This window comes from Trichechus manatus, unplaced genomic scaffold (genome assembly GCF_000243295.1).
Source record: "Trichechus manatus latirostris isolate Lorelei unplaced genomic scaffold, TriManLat1.0 scaffold00227, whole genome shotgun sequence".
Classification (NCBI taxonomy): Eukaryota; Metazoa; Chordata; class Mammalia; order Sirenia; family Trichechidae; genus Trichechus; species Trichechus manatus.
This window is the reverse complement of record NW_004444163.1, coordinates 365,518-382,030: the sequence shown is the minus strand read 5'-3', so window position 1 is coordinate 382,030 and position 16,513 is coordinate 365,518. Positions and strand designations below refer to the sequence as shown.

At 36.8% G+C, this 16,513-nt stretch overlaps 1 protein-coding gene across 1 annotated transcript; it reads right to left on the bottom strand.

Annotated features, from left to right (window-relative positions):
* Positions 1-621: 621 nt before the first annotated feature.
* LOC101353969 (olfactory receptor 6M1-like) lies at positions 622-3,839 on the bottom strand. The gene is given in 4 exon segments (XM_012559252.1): positions 622-1,044; positions 1,046-1,275; positions 1,278-1,319; positions 3,821-3,839. Coding segments are annotated over 4 exon segments (714 nt in total).
* Between the last annotated feature and the right edge of the window lie 12,674 nt (positions 3,840-16,513).

Below are 16,513 nucleotides of genomic sequence, written 5' to 3'. Positions count from 1 at the left end.
CTGGAAAGGACACTATGCTTGGTAAAGTAGAGGGTCAATGAAAAAGAGGAAGACCTTCAACCAGATGGATTGACACCATCGCTGCAACAATGGGTTCAAGCATAACAATTATGAGGATGGCACAGGACCGGGTAGTGTTTTATTCTGTTGTACAATGGGTTGCTATGAGTCAGAACCAACTTGACAGCACCTAACAACAAGAACAACAACAACTAAGAAGTATTGTAAGACGTTTAAAGTTATCTAACTTTACATGTCTCACTACAAGTAGTGATAATTTATTATATATAATTTTATTTAGAGATGGAGACATCGAGGCTCAGAGAAGTTGTGGCATGATCAGAGTCATCCCACATATAAATGACTTAGCCAGGACTAGATTTGGGTTCCCCTAAATCCCAGTTAGGTGCCTTTTTGTAGTTTTAAGCTATGAATATGTAATATAGTTCATGGATTAGATTTTTTTTTTTCTCCCAGACATAAGCAGAAATTTCTTTCAATTTGGTGTCATCATTGCTAATCCTATTAACAATCTCAGGTTTCTGGTATACTAGTATGTCACTATATTCACACAGAACAAATGCATCGAAAATAAATATTTTACAGTGTAAACACTGGATATCAAGTTCTCCTGAGTATCAAGGACATGATTCTGTTCATTGTCTCTCTCAACACTTTCTTTACCTTTTCATTCCTCAAGCTGTAAGTAAAAGGATTCAGAAGAGAGGTCACCAATGTAATGAGGACAGCAGCTATCTTGTCAAAATCCAACGAATAGTTCTGATTGGGTCTCACATACACAAAGGTGTTACTCCCATAAGCAATGGAGACAACAGTTATATGAGAAGCACAGGTAGAAAAAGCTTTTTGACGGTCTTGGGTAGAGGGAATGCGTAGGATGGTAGAAATGATATAGATGTAGGACCCAGTAGTGAATGCCAGGGAGCTCAGGATGACAAGTGCAGATAGGAGAAAGTTTATCTTCTCAGTGAGGTGAGTATCTATACAGGCCACCTGTAGAAGAGGGGCAATGTCACAGAAAAAAATGATTAATTTCTTTGTTACAGTAAGGTAGCCTTGTCACTACAATAGTTGGTACCAGTACAGACAGGAAGGCTCCCACCCAGCAGCCCAGAACCAATATGAGGCAGACTCTACTGTTCATGATGATGTTGTAGCAGAGGGGGTTACAGATGGCCACATAGTGGTCAAAGAACATGACAGCCAAGAAGATGAACTCCACTGTACCCAGGAAAAAGTAGAAATATGTTTGTGGATGCAGCCAGCAAAGGATATGGTCTTCTCTCCTAGGAGAAAGGCTAGATGAAAATTCTTTTAAATACTTGCTTGCCTTATCTATAACACATTTTCATTCACTTAGGAGGTTGACATTAGTGACCTGCTATGAGTAAGACATAAAGGTTGATTTATTCTTTCCCGTATTTGGTGATTCTCAAAGTCTTCCAATTTTTAAAGTCTTTCATACTCTAGCATTAAAAGACAAAACAAAACAAAAAAACCCCAAAAAATCAGATCTGTTGCTGTCAAGTCAATTCCTACTCATAGCAACTCTATAGGACAGAGTAGAAATGCCTCATAGGGTGGATTCGAACTGCCGACCTTTTGGTTAACAGCCATAGCTCCTAACCACATATATAAAAACCAGAAAAACAAACCCTTTGCTGTCGAGGTGATTCCTATTCGTAGCAACCCTGTAGGGCAGAGTAGAACTGCCCCATAGGGTTTCCAAGGAGTGCTGGTGGATTCGAACTGCCAGTCTTTTGGTTAGCAGCTGAACGCTTAACCACTGCACCACTAAGGCTCCAACCACATATATATAGATCTATGGAAATAGTCTAGGGAATGTCTGAAAGGCAAGCTATCTCATGGTTGCTATTAATGACTATTAATACTATTAAAATGACACCTCAAAAAGGAATAACGGTTATCTTGTCTTTAGGTTGTGCCTTTATGTCTAAAGTCTACTTCCTACAGCTTCTATGAGCATGTAATATATACATCATATACCTGGCTGATCGTTTGAGAAGACAAGCTACTTTATATAGTGTGATAAAATCGGAGAGACATACAAATAGAGATAATTCAGCTTAGCCACCTAATTTACTTGGCACTCCACGTGACAAGCTGAATTCTTAAAGCTGTACTTCAAGACCATCCAATTTATTCTTTATTCCAGTATCGGGGAAATGGTTCTTTTGTACAGATCTCCCACATTTCAGATTAAAATTACCCATTATTCAATTCTGACCTGGGTGCTTTCATTTGTTTCACTTAGCTCCTCCTTAATAAATAAGCCAGCAGCTACTCCACTCTTTGCTACTGATCATGGCTACCTCATTTTTCTTTTCCCACCTTCCTTCTCATTTCCACTAAAATAAAGAAGTTTGCCCTCATATTTTATTTTTTATTTGAAGTTTTTCCTTCTACAAGAAATAAATTATCAATGCAAAGAATTAGAAAATGCAAATGCAAAAAAAAAGACAATAATCATCTGTAATCATATCTCTTAGAGATACAGTGACATTTTGGTGGATATATTTTCAGTTTGTTTTCCAAGTTCAGATTACATGCAAACGTACCCAAAATAATCATATTAACAGATGATTTTGTAAACAAGTTTTTTTTTTGTTTTTTTTTTTTTAACAATATATCATCACATTTCATGTCAATTACTAGACATCTATGCAGTCATTTTTAAAGGTTGGATAGAATTTGATTCTATGAATGGAATATTATTTATTTAGCCAATTGTTTAGTGTTGGAAATTTGGGTGATCTACATTTTATGCTGTATAGATAATAATCAAATGAACACTCTTGCACATAAATCTTTGTGCGTTTGTCTTATTAATTCCTTAGAATCTCTTCTTTTCTAATAGGATGCTTGTTCTCACTATTTTTATCTTGGTATAAAAACTCAAGAAAGACAAGGTCTTATAATATTAGATTTTACTCTACTGACCAGTTAATAATGTAAAATCACTTATAGATCCTTTTCATGGGTTCTTGGTCTGAGGTAAAATTCTAGATTATAGCTAGGGCTGGATAGCTGATGCCGCAAATGGATGAAGCTGCTTATCTCTTTTTTAAAAATCTCGTTTTATGTTTTAGAATTCAATTTTCTTATCTGAAAATTGGGAATGTTGGGCTAGACATTTGTAAGTCCCATTCGATTGTTTACAATCCTACTTCCAGTTACTTTGCAAGTTACTTCCCACCTCAAAGATTCCAACTTCTTTAGTTTCCAAATAATCACATTCCCAAACCATTTTCTAAATTAATTCACAGAAATGACTAATTATGGATACATATACCAATATAATCACATATGAAATCACATATGTCCTTTCTGTGTCAGACATTCTGCTGTCTGGTATATGTATGTGTGTTTTATTATTATTTCTATGAGGTCTTTCAACAGACAAATTATATTTCACCTTTTAATACTGAAGTATTAATTAGATTAATATGAAAAAACTAGAATGCTTTTGTTCCAATCCCAGTTTTTGCCACTTCTAACTCAGTTTTGTTGGATTAAATTCTTCACCTTTGAGTAATACCTTCTTCATCTGAAAAATAGAGATAATTATAACATTCAAAATAAGTTTCTGTGAAGATTAGATTAAATCATATGCATAATAATGCCTAACAGATTCTTGCTAAAATAATGTTTCCACTGAGTGGATAGAGATGGACTTAAAAGAGACGGAATTTCAAGCTAATTGTTTCTTATTTGAATAAATAACATTAAATTAAGAAAAGTTTAATTTGTAACTGAAGAATTTTTAAAGAATGCATACCTAACTTGAGTACCTCCATATTGGCATCTGACCCAACTAAGAATATTAACAGATTGGAGACTGTACACAGAGAAATAAATTTAACCAAAGTGACACAATATTAATAAATAAAATCTATGTTCAAATGTATACTTACATTTTACTGATTGTGTAAGATGATGTAAAATTCTCAGTTCATATTTTGTAAAATGCAGACATGGTAAGAGACTCAAACTTAAATTATTATGTGCATAAATTAATTCCAAACATTGTACTTTGAATTTATTGTATGGACAGTTCTGTTCCTATTTCTAGCTCATAACAATATCTCTCAAAGACAAAATAAACGTCATTAGGTCATTAAACCATCTAACTCTATTATGAAGCTTCAAATCCTTCTGATTAGTATCGTCACCATATGGTTATCCAGCCACTGCTTGGATGACTTCAGTGATTGGTAAATCACTATCTTTCTTCTGCACTGACAGAACGAAAAGTTCTTATCTTGAATGGAAAACTCTCTTTGTAACTTCCAAATACACGTTCATGTACTAACCTTAAAGACAGAATATTAAATTTTTACAGCATGACAATCTTTCAAACATCTCTACATCTAGATATACCCCTTGCCCAACAACATCCCAGTGAGTTCAGCACAAGGTGAATTCTAGAGCCTGTTTCTGCAGATAGAGAACATGGCAGTTGTGGTAAGTAGTCTGAAAAAGTTGTATGAATAAATCAGTCACAGCCAGATTAGAATATAAGTCCCCTGATACCTATATAAGAAATCTATCCTAGAAAATTGTTGATCCTCAATTCTCAGATATGTTCCCCCATGCTGTAAGACTATATTTTTGCCTCTTTGGTTAATTCTCAACTAATCATTTAAATTATTTAAGAACTGGGGTTTTTGGATATAGAGTCTCATACAAGTAATTCATCCACATCTATCCCTTATGGATTGAGCTATGTCCCCTAATGCTAATCCTCCTTACAGCATCCCCGCCGCCTGATGTCCCAGTGAAAGGAACTCTGCAATTTTAGATGTTTCATTCCATCTTCATGATTATTAGGACATGTATTCTTCCCTAGTTTTTAGTAAATGGTTATGAATATCTTAAATCTTTTATCAGTTAAAGGTGTATTGGATTTTTTAAAAAAAGTTTACTTCTTTCTCTTTCTCTATAAACGAAAGCCTCTTGTATCAATTTTTTTTTCCTAAGTGGATGAACTATGTTTTATCACAGGCTTATTTGCCTTAGAGATTTAGATGAGAAATGCTGTTAAGAATATAGTTGAAAGAGGTTAATTAATAATATTATTGTAAAAGAATGTTGGTTCTGAAGTATGCAAAACACAATTACAAAGTTTGTGATAGAAGGTGCAAAATAGTCCTGCTTGGAAATTTTCTCAGGGATTTTACGTCATCCATTAAAAAACAAACAAACAAACAAACAAACAAACTAACAAAAAACAAAAAACTGCAAGGAAGCTAGAACAATGGAAAACTTTTAATCCTCCTTAAGGTTTCAATATAATAGAAAATATTCTACGACAGTGAATATTCTAGAGTTTCAAATACTAGTTAGTACTTTGGTCTGTGTCAGCATAGAAATACTTTTTGTAAAGAGTTCCGGATGAAAATGTGACTGCAGTAAATCCCACTGTGTTTTTTTATCCCTGTCTTGTCCCTCATCTCCCACAGCTGCATTTTTGCCATACATTTCCACTGTATTCTTATATACATATGTTGTCAATACGAACTCTTTTAAATATTCTCCTCTTAACTAAAATCTCTCTACTTTTTTATCTTAACAGAAATCTGACTTTCACTTGAGAACTCTGATTCCACTGAATCTCTTTTGGAGAGAATGTATATCATCCTTTCCGTGGACCACAGAACTAGGGAGGGGCAGCAGCTCCTTCTCCTCATCCTCCTCTTCCCCCTCCTCCTCCTTTGTCTTCTTTCTATTTTTTCTCCCAATTTCTGCGTTCAAATCACCGTTTCTCTAGTCTTTGGTAACACTCCTTTGAGGTTCATATTATTACAATTCTGTAAGTTTTCTTTGTTTATGCCATTTATGGCCTAAATGAGTTTCAAAAAAGAATAACTGGCTTCAAGCATTCAACTAAGACAATTATGCAGGAGTTTTTTTTTTTTTTTTAAGTTTAATTTGAAAACATTACAATCATTGATGACACATTCAGTAAAGACTATTTCATTGACTAACGGTCTTCTACTTCATCCTAAGAATTGCTATCATTCTGGGCAACCTCAAAATCTATGTAAAACAAAAAACAAAAAAAACAAAAACAAAAACCCGAAACAAAAAACAAACAGACCAGTTGTTGTTAAGAGCACGAACTTGATCACGAGTCAGGAGGCCCCTTCTATTCTCTGGGATTAAGTTTTCTTACCTATAAATTGGAGATAATATTGCCTTATCTACTTATCCTATAAAGGTATGAGGATGGAATTTGAAAGAATTTTAAAGCCAAGGGTGCTACATAAAAGCATCTTCTGTATTGAACTTAGATCATAGTAAGTTATTGAGACATTGCACTAGGATAATAGCAGTTGCTGTAGAGTTGATTCTGACTCATGGCAACCCCATGTGGTCAGAGTAGAACTGTGTTCCATAGGGTTTTCAATGTCAGATTTTCAGAAGTAGATCATCAGGCCTTTCTTCTGAGGCATCTTTGGGTGGACTCGAGTCTCCAACTTTTCCTAGGTGATGGAAATGATTAATGTGCTTTAGTTAGCAGCCAACCATGTTAACCATTTGCACCACCCAGAGACTCCTAATATCTATGTGAACAGCTCATAAAATAATCTAAAAGTTGAGTCTCTAAATTTAATTCTAATGACTATCACTTGCGTCCCATTTCATTTTTGACAACTTTCAATTTTCCTAGATTCATACTTTGTACATTCCACATTCCAATTATTAATGGATGTTTGCAGCTGCTTCTTCTCATTTTGAGTCATGACACATCAGCAAATAAAGTTCCTGAAAGCTTTACTCCATCTACGTTATTAAGGTCAACTCTACTTTGAGGAGGCAACTCTTCCCCAGTAGTATTTTGAGTGCTTTCCAACCCAAGGGGCTCATCTTCCAGTATTATATCAGACACTATTCTCCTGTTATTTATAAGGTTTTCACTGGCCAATTTTCTCACAGATAGGCTGCCAGTTCCTTCTTCCTAGTCTGTCTTACTTTGGAAGCTCTGCTGAAACCTGTCCACCATGGGTGATCCTACTGGTATTTGAAATACTGATGGCATACATTCCAGCATCACAGTAACACACGATCCACCACAGTATGACAAACTGACAGATGAGTTGTGTGGGATGACATCAAGGACATCATACATTAAGAAAGTAAAAGGTTATTAAAAAGACAGGAAAGAAAGAAAAGACCAAAACGGACGTCAGAAGAGAGCCTGAAACTTGCTCTTGAACTTAGAGCAGCTAAGGTTAATGGAAGAAATGATGAGTAAGAGCTCAACAGAAGATTTCAAAGGACAGCTCAAGAAGACAAAGTAAAGTATTATAATGAAATGTACAAAGACCTGGAGTTAGAAAACCAAAAGGGAAGAACACACTCAGTATTTCTCAAGCTGAAATAAATGAAGAAAGAATTCAAGCCTTAAGTTGCAATATCGAAGAATTCTATGGGCAAAATATTGAAAGACGCAGGAAGCATCAAAAGAAGATAGAAGAAATACAGAGTGGCTGCACCAAAAAGAATTGATTGACGTTCAATCACTTCAAGAGGTAGCATATGATCAAGAACTGATGGTATTGAAGGAAGAAGTCCAAGCTGCACTAAAAGCATTGGCGGAAAATAAGGTGCCAGGAATCAACAGAATACCAACTGAGATGTTTCAACAAATGAATGTAGTACTGGAGGTGCTCATTTTTTTATGCCAAGAAATTTGGAAGACAGCTTCCTGGCCAATCGACTAGAAGAGATCTGTATTTGTGACCATTCCAAAGAAAAGTGATCCAACAGAATGTGGAAATTATCGAATAATATCATTAATATCACACGCAAGTAAAATTTTGCTAAAGATCATTCAAAAACGGTTGCAGTAGTACACTGACACAGAACTAGAAATTCAAGCCAGATTCAGAAGAGGATGTGGAATGACGAATATCATTGCTGACATCAGATGGATCTTGGCTGAAAGCAGAGAACACCAGGAAGATGTTTACCTGTGTTTTACTGACTATGCAAAGGCATTCAACTGTATGGATCATAACAAATTATGGATAGCATTGTGAAGAATGGGAATTCTAGAACACATAATTGTGCTCAGGAGGAACAAAGAGGCAGTCATTTGAACAGAACAAGGGGATACTGCATGGTTGAAAGTCAGGAAGGTGTGTGTCAAGGTTGTATCCTTTCACCATACTTACTCAGTCTGTATGCTGAGCAAATAATCTGAGAATCTGGACTACATGAAGAAGAAATGCAGCATCAGGATTGGAGGAAGACTGAAAGTGAAGAGGACTTGAAGCACTTACTGATGAAGGTCAAACACTACAGTCTTCAGTACGGAATACACCTCAACATAAAGAAAACAAAAATCCTCATAACTGGGTCAATAAGCAACATCATGATAAACAGAGAAAATTGTCAAGGATTTCATTTTACTTGGATCCTCAATCAACACCTATGGAAGCAGCTGTCAAGAAATCAAATGATATATTGCATTGGGCAAATGTGCTGCAAAAGACCTCTTTAAAGTGTTAAAAAGCAAAGAAAGATATCACTTTGCGGACTAAGATGCACCTGACCCAGGCCATGGTATTTTTAATGGCCTCACATGCATACGAAAGCTGGACAATGCATAAGGAAGACCGAAGAATAATTGATGCCTTTGAATTATGATGTTGGCGAAGAATATTGCATATACCATAGACTGTCAGAAGAACTAACAAATCTGTCTTGAAATAAGTACAGGCAGAATGCTCCTTAGAAGGGAGGATGGTGAGACTTTGTCTCATGTACTTTGGACATGTTATCAGGAGGGACCAGTCCCTGGAGAAGAACATCATGCTCGGTAAAGTAGAGGTCGGTGAAAGAGAGGAAGACCTTCAAGGAGATGGACTGATACTGTGGCTCTAAGGATGGGTTCAGAATAGCAACGATTGTGAGGATGGCACAGGACCAGGCAGTGTTTCATTCTATTGTACATGGGGTCATTATGAGTCAGAACCAACTCGACAGCAACTAAGAACATATATTACCTGCATTCCTCTTAAATCTTCTACTCCATTATTATTACCTGAATTTTTCCATTAATGGAATTACTCAATCCCTGAAGTTCCAAACTCTGGTATGTCAATCTTGGGCCATAATCTCCCAATTATACAGATCTTTGTACCCGTACATGTACTCCACAACCACATCCAGATCTCCAGCCTATGGATGACTCTATTTTCTTCCTATCCTGTTCTCCGTTTTCTTCTGGTGGCGCGACAGTTAAGCACTCTGTTGCTAATCTAAAGATTGTCAGTTTGAACCCACTCAGCGGCCCCATGGGAGAAGTACCTGGCTATTTGCTCCCATAAAGATTGCAGCCTAAAAAACTCTGTGGTTTTCTACTCTGTGTCTGTCACATGGGGTTGCTATGAGTTGAAATCAACTTGATGGCACCTAACAACAACAACAAATATATATGTATTTTATAGACTCTTACATTTATATATGCATATATATTAGAAACTTAATAAACATTTACTATATATATGAAAAAGTTCTTTATTTTACTTTTGTTTTTAGAAGCTATTTTCACTGTGTAAAGAATTCGTTGGGTAAAAAATTGAACTTTTTTTCTTTCAGTATTTTAAAGATCTGTAGCTGAAATATGCTGCTTCTAACAGGAAATGTGCTGCTACTTTATATTTGTTTCTCTGTATGTAATAGGTCGTTTTCCTTTGTCTTCTTTTAAGATATTTTCTTTATCACTGGTTTTTAGCAATATGATCATAATGTGATTTTGTGTAGTTTTCTTCATGTTTTTTATGTGTGGGGTTTGTTGAGCTTTTTCAATCTCTGGGTTTGTAAGTTTCATCAAATTTGTAAAAATTTTAATCATTATTTGTTCGTGTATTTTTCAGTTCCCTTCCCACTTTAGCAACTCCAAGGACGTATATATTTGTCTGCTTGAAATAGTTTCACATTTCACTGATGCTCTCTTCATTTTTTTCAGCATTTTTTCCTCTGTGTTTCATTTTGTGTTATTTGTATTGCTCTATCTTTTGAGAAGCCCTGGTGGCGCAGTGGTCAAGAGTTCAGTGTCTAACAAAAAGGTTAGCAGTTCCAATCTACCAGTCGCTCCTTGGAAACCCTGTGGGGCAGTTCTACTCTGACCTATAAGGTTGCTATGAGTCGGAATTGACTTGATGACAGTGAGTTCTTTCATGTCTTAAAGTTCACTACTCTTTTCTTCTGCAATGAATAATCTGCCCTTAATTCCATCTAGTGTATTTGTTCATCTCAAACATTGTAATTTTGATCTCTGCTTAATATGTTCAACCTTTACTTTAACACCTGGAACATGTCCTTGTCTACAAATTCTATCATCTTTGTCGTTTCTGGGTCAGTTCGATTGATTGATTTTTCTCTTCATTGTAGGTTGTATTTTCCTACCTCTTTTCATGCGTTTTCTGAGCATGTATCTTGCGCTGGGTATGTGCATGGCTTCTAAATTACCCCATATACACAAGTGCTTTTGGATTCTAATTTCCTGAAGAAACTCTCTCCCCAGCTTTCCTTCCCAGGCCTTAGGCAGTCTATTTTATGTCTTAATCATACTCTATTGCCCCTGTGGCTATGAGTTGATTGTTTGCCTTATGGTATTTTTGAGCAATTCCTGCCACTTTTCTGTCCTGAGTTGTGGGGATATGTGCCATTAAAATATGGATGTATAAAGGCCTCTATGCTGCACAGCATGTTGAGACTTGTCCGCAACATGTTGAGACTTGTCACAACTTGTTTTTCCAAACCCGTTACTGATTGGCTTGTTTACCTGAATTCCTCTTCCCTTGCCCGAAACTTATTGTTATTCACCCAAAGCCCATTGTTCTGTTATTTGCTTCACTGTTTGCTGTATTGACTATAAAATAAACTCTTGGGACTGAAGCTGGGTTTGACTCCTCAGAGTGACCCTCCTGGCTCCACTTCTCTGTAAGAGTTGTGGCATTGGTTATTGTCTCCACCACCCTGACAACCATCGCCGCTGCAACACTGAGTAAGTTCAGAGAAAGAAACAGATACAAGAACCTTGAGCCAATCCTTCAGGTGGACACCAGACAGGTTAGAATACATAAAGTCAATTTGAGAGTAAAGTCTGCTTTGTTCCCTCTGGTACCAGGCACCAGGGTCCCACAATGGAAACACAGGCTGCTGTCTTCAAGCTGGTTACTGAGCGAGGGAGGGGTTGTGCATGGGCAAGTAAAAAATCCACAAAGATTTCCTACTGTTTTAATGTTGCTTTTTTCTTGATTCTGTGTTTGCTTGGTTCCTACAAACTTTCCAGAGTTCATAATTCATTCTAATAGAAATAATCTGGTGTTTTATTTTTTTGCTCATATATAGTAGTTCTCCTAGTTAGCATGTTATTTTCAAGCTCCTCTCTTTTTACCTTGATTGTATGGTTATATGATGGTCAATTATTTTCAAGATCTGTACTAGGAATGGCTGAGATACTTAAAATAGATTAAGACTTAAAAAAATTATTGATTACTAAAAATTTTATAATTAGAAAGAGCTTATACATTATCATTTTCAACATCATCATTTTAAAACAGAACAGAATCTATTTGCTGCCAAATACTGAAGAAACAGCACGTTAATGAACGGATACCCAGTTAACTTTAAACAACATCCTTGGAGTTGGTCATAAATCTTAGACCATAATGGATTTTTAAAAGTTCACGATAGAAACACAAGTCTCCAAAATGCATACCACACATGCACACATGTACACAAACAACTACTTTTCAGTAAATTTTGAGAATGAAGTAAGTAAATTCATGTATTGTTGTAGCACCCAAAATAAATATTTTGGTATATTTTACTGCAGTTTTTGAGATGTGATGTAATTGCGGTGTACATTGATAGTTATTCTTACTGCAAGATTTATTACAATGAAGTCAGGATGAATATGTGAGAATTAGCTGGCAAGTGGAAGGAACAAGGAACTCAGTATGTAAAACAGTGATTCTCCAGTAGGGATGCCCCTTCTTCCATAGCTGGAGGGAAGTAAGTTATCCAGCACATGGGATATTGTTTGAAATTCCTACAGACTATTCCTACACTAGTCTGTGTGGATCATAACAAATTGTGGTTAACATTGAGGAGAATGGGAATTCTGAAACACTTAATTGTGCTCAAGAGGAATCTGTACATGGATCAAGAGGCAGTCATTCAAACAGAACAAGGGGATACTGCATGGTTTAAAGTCAGGAAAGATGTGCATCAGGATTGTATCCTTTCACCATACTTATTCAGTCTGTATGCTGAGCAAATAAACCAAGAAGCTGGACTATATGAAGAAGAACGGGGCATCAGGATTGCAGGAAGACTCGTTAACAACCTATGTTATGCAGATGATACAACCTTGCTTGCTGGAAGTGAAGAGGACTTGAAGTACTTACTGATGAAGATCAAAGATCACAGCCTTCAGTATGGATTACACCTCAACATAAAGGAAACAAAAATCCTCACAACTGGACCAATAAGCAACATCATGATAAACAGAGAAAAGATTGAGGTTGTCAAGGATTTCATTTTACTTGGATCTACAATCAATGCCCAGGGAAACAGCAGTCAAGAAATCAAAAGAATTATTGGATTGGGCAAATCTACTGCAAAAGACCTCTTTAAAGTGTTGAAAAGCAAAGACGTCACCTTGAGGACTAAGGTGCACCTGACCCAAGCCATGGTGTTTTCAGTTGCCTCATATGCATGTGAAAGCTGGACAATGAATAAGGAAGACCAAAGAAGAATTGATGCCTTTGAATTGTGGTGTTGGAGAAGAAGAATGAACAAATCTCTCTTGGAAGGAGTACAACCGGAATACTCTTTAGAAGCAAGGATGGTGAGACTACATCTCACATACTTTGGACACGTTATTAGGAGGGATCAGTCCCTGGAGGAGGACATCATGCTTGGAAAAATGGAGGGTCAGCAAAAAAGAGGAAGACCCTTGACAAGATGGATTGACACAGCGGCTGCAATAATGGGCTCAAGCATCATAACAATTGTGAGGATGGTGCAGGACTGGGCAGCGTTTCGTTCTGTTGTGCATAGAGTTGCTATGAATTGGAACAAATTTCACGGCACCTAACAACAAAAAAAACACTCTTATGTCCTACCATCTCCCATATTGAAAAAAAACTAATTTAAAACAACTAGTCATAGCTAACTGTAGGAAAAGTAAAGGACTTTCCGGCAGTCCCAGAACTTGGGACAAGTAGTTCACATTATCTAAGTGACTCACTAATCAGAATCAATTTAGAAACCAATATTATTATCTGCTCTTATAACAATATTAATGATCATCATGATAATAATAATCAGCATTATAATAAAACCTAACCTAACCCTTTGCTGTCCAGTCAATTCCAATTCATACCAACCCTATAGGACAGAGTAAAACTGCTTCCAAGGAGAGCCTGGTGGATTTGAACCACTGACCTTTTGATAGCAGCCATAACTTTTAACCACTACACCACCAGTGTTTCCATAAATACTTCTGTGAACAGACAGGGGCTTGTCTGGAGGTTTATATGATTCTTTAGAGTTTGTGGCGTAGTTTTGTATTTACAATTTGAAGACTGACCCAACCTGAGGCTAGTCCTACTGGGTATCAAAATCATGTTTCAATTATCTTATTTATTCAGAATTTTATTTTGTGCATTAATGATACCAGAGCGGGGCTTTTAAGTAACGTGGAAATTCATTTAAAAGAAAATTAAAACAGTACAAAGGGACAACTATATACATTTTTGTGTAACAATAATTTAAATAAAATCAAACATAGCTAATGGAAATCTATAGTTCCCAATTATTTTGTTGCTTTATCACCAATCCTTCAGATTATAGAATTTTTAAATTCTTCTAGCTGTAAATGATGAGAAGTAGAGAGTTTAAGACTTAGTATTGACTTAAAAAAAAAAATCATAGTGTATCCTGTTCTGTTTTTTACCATCTTGGGTCATTAACACTAGCAATGTAACTGTGGTAGGCAGAATAGCTCCCCTCCCCCAAGAAGTCAATGCCCTAATCTCTGGAATCTGTGAATATTGTACTTTCAGTGGCCAAGGGATTTTGAAATGTGATTAAGTATAGGAATTTGAGATGGAGAGATTATTCTGGATCATTTGAGTGGGCCCAATCCAATCACTTGAGTCCTTAAAAAGGTAAAACATTTCCCAGCTAAGTCAGAGAGAGTTGAATCAGAAGGAGGAGAGATTTGATGTACGGGAAGGACTTGACCTGTCCTTGCTGTCTTTGAAGGTAGAGGAAGTGGGCCAGGAAGTAAGGATATGTCTCCCTCTTACAGTTTCTAGAAGCTGGGTGTGGCCCTCAGCTGACAGCCAGCAAGGAAACAGGAGCCTTGGTCATACAGCCTAAAGGAACTGATTTCTGCCAACAATCCAAATGAGCAGGAAACAAATTCTCCCATACAGTCTCCAGAAAAGAACACAGCCCTTGTGACATCTTGTTTTTAGCCTATACTTCTGACCTACAGAGCCCTGGTGGTGCAGTGGTTAAGAGCTTGTCTGCTAACTAGAAGCTCGGCAGTTTGAATCCACCAGGTGCTCCTTGGAAACCTTACCGGGCAGTTCTGCTCTGTCCTATAGGGTCGCAATGAGTTGGAATAGATTCAACGGCGACGGGTTTGGTTTTGGGTTTTTTCTGACCTACAGAACTGTGAAGTAATAAATTTGTGTTGTTTTAAGCAACTACATTTGTGGAAACGAATACAGTAACTTTCAAAATTCCATCTTCATTCCTGATTGGTCATGAGTACAGGGCACAAAATCATGTGACTGCTTCATTCCTGGTGATGTTTTTCTACCTTCTTTTGATCTTTAAACATCTGTCCACTGCATTATTTTATGATAGACTTTGCTCTAAGAAGGTTGGAAGTTCGAATCCACCAGCTGCTCCTTGGAAGCCCTATGGGGCAATTCTACTCTGTCCTATAGGGTAGCTATGAGTTGAAATCGACTTGACGGCAATAGGTTTTATGCTCTCTTACGGTATTCTGAATCCTTTTTTAAGATAGCACTTTCTCTACCTGCTCTTTCATGATACATTTCATGCCCCTGCCAGTTCTTAAGGTCACCATCCTTGTCCATGTAGATACAAAGTCAATGACTACAGTAGTCATGATCCTTTATGATCTCAGAGATGCCTATTGTATTCTCCTTCCTCCTACATCTTCTTTTTTGAGTGCTTGCCCCCATAGCACCTGCTGAGTGGCTGTGTGGACGGGGATGATTTGACTCCTCACCATGACTTCCTCTTACAATTAAGTGAATCAATGGTGAGCATCTCTTCTAACTCAGCCAAATTAATTCTCATTCCTAGGAATTTGGATTTTGAACTCAGATCATTTAAAATATATATCCTTATAAATGCATACCTCATTTTTATTGCGCTTTGCAGATGTTGCATTTTTTACAAATTGAAGGTTTATGCCAATCTTGCATCAAGCATGTCTATCAACACCATTTTTCCAACAGCTGTTGGTCACTTTGTATCTCTGTGTCACATTTTGGTAATTTTCTCAATATTTCAAACTTTTTCATCATTATATCGTTACAGTGCTCTGTGACCTGTTATGTTACTATTGTAATTGTTTTGGGGTGACATGAACTGCACCCACATAAGACGGTGAACTTAATTGATAAATGTTGTGCATATTCTGACTGTCCCACCAAACGCCCATTCCCCCATCTCTGTCCCTCTCCTCAGGCTTCCTTGTTCTCTGAGACACAGCAATTTTGAAATTAGGCCAATGCTCATTTACCATTCCGAAAATCCTAGGGCCCTTAAGAATTATGTTAAATTTACTCTGCCTGTGCTCTATAAATGGAACAACAAAGCTTAGATGACAGTACATGTGTTTACAACATGGCTTACTATTTTATGCCCACTGTTGAGATCTATTGCTCAGAAAAAAAGATTGTTTCAAAATATTACTGCTCATTGACGATGCATTTGGTCCCCCAAGAGCTCTGATGGCAATCGATATACAGGAGATTAATGTTTTCATGCCTGCGAGCAAAACATCCATTTTGCAGCCCATGGGTCAAAGAGTAATTTAAACTTTCAAGTCTTATTAAGAAATACATTTCCCAAGGCTATAGCTGCCACAGATAGTGATTCCCCTGATGGATCTGGGCAAAGTAAATTGAAAACCTTCTGGAAAGGATTCACCATTATAGATGCCATTAAGAACATTCATGATTCATAGGAGGAAGTCAAAATATCAACATTAACAGGAGTTTGGAAGAAGTTGATTCTAACTCCCGTGGACGACTTTGAGGGGTTCAAGACTTCAGTGGAGGAAGTAACTGCAGATGTGGTGGAAATAACAAGAGAACCAGAATTAGAAGTGGAGCCTGAAGATGTAACTGAATTAGTGCAATTTCATGATAAAATTTTAATGGATGAGGAGTTGCTT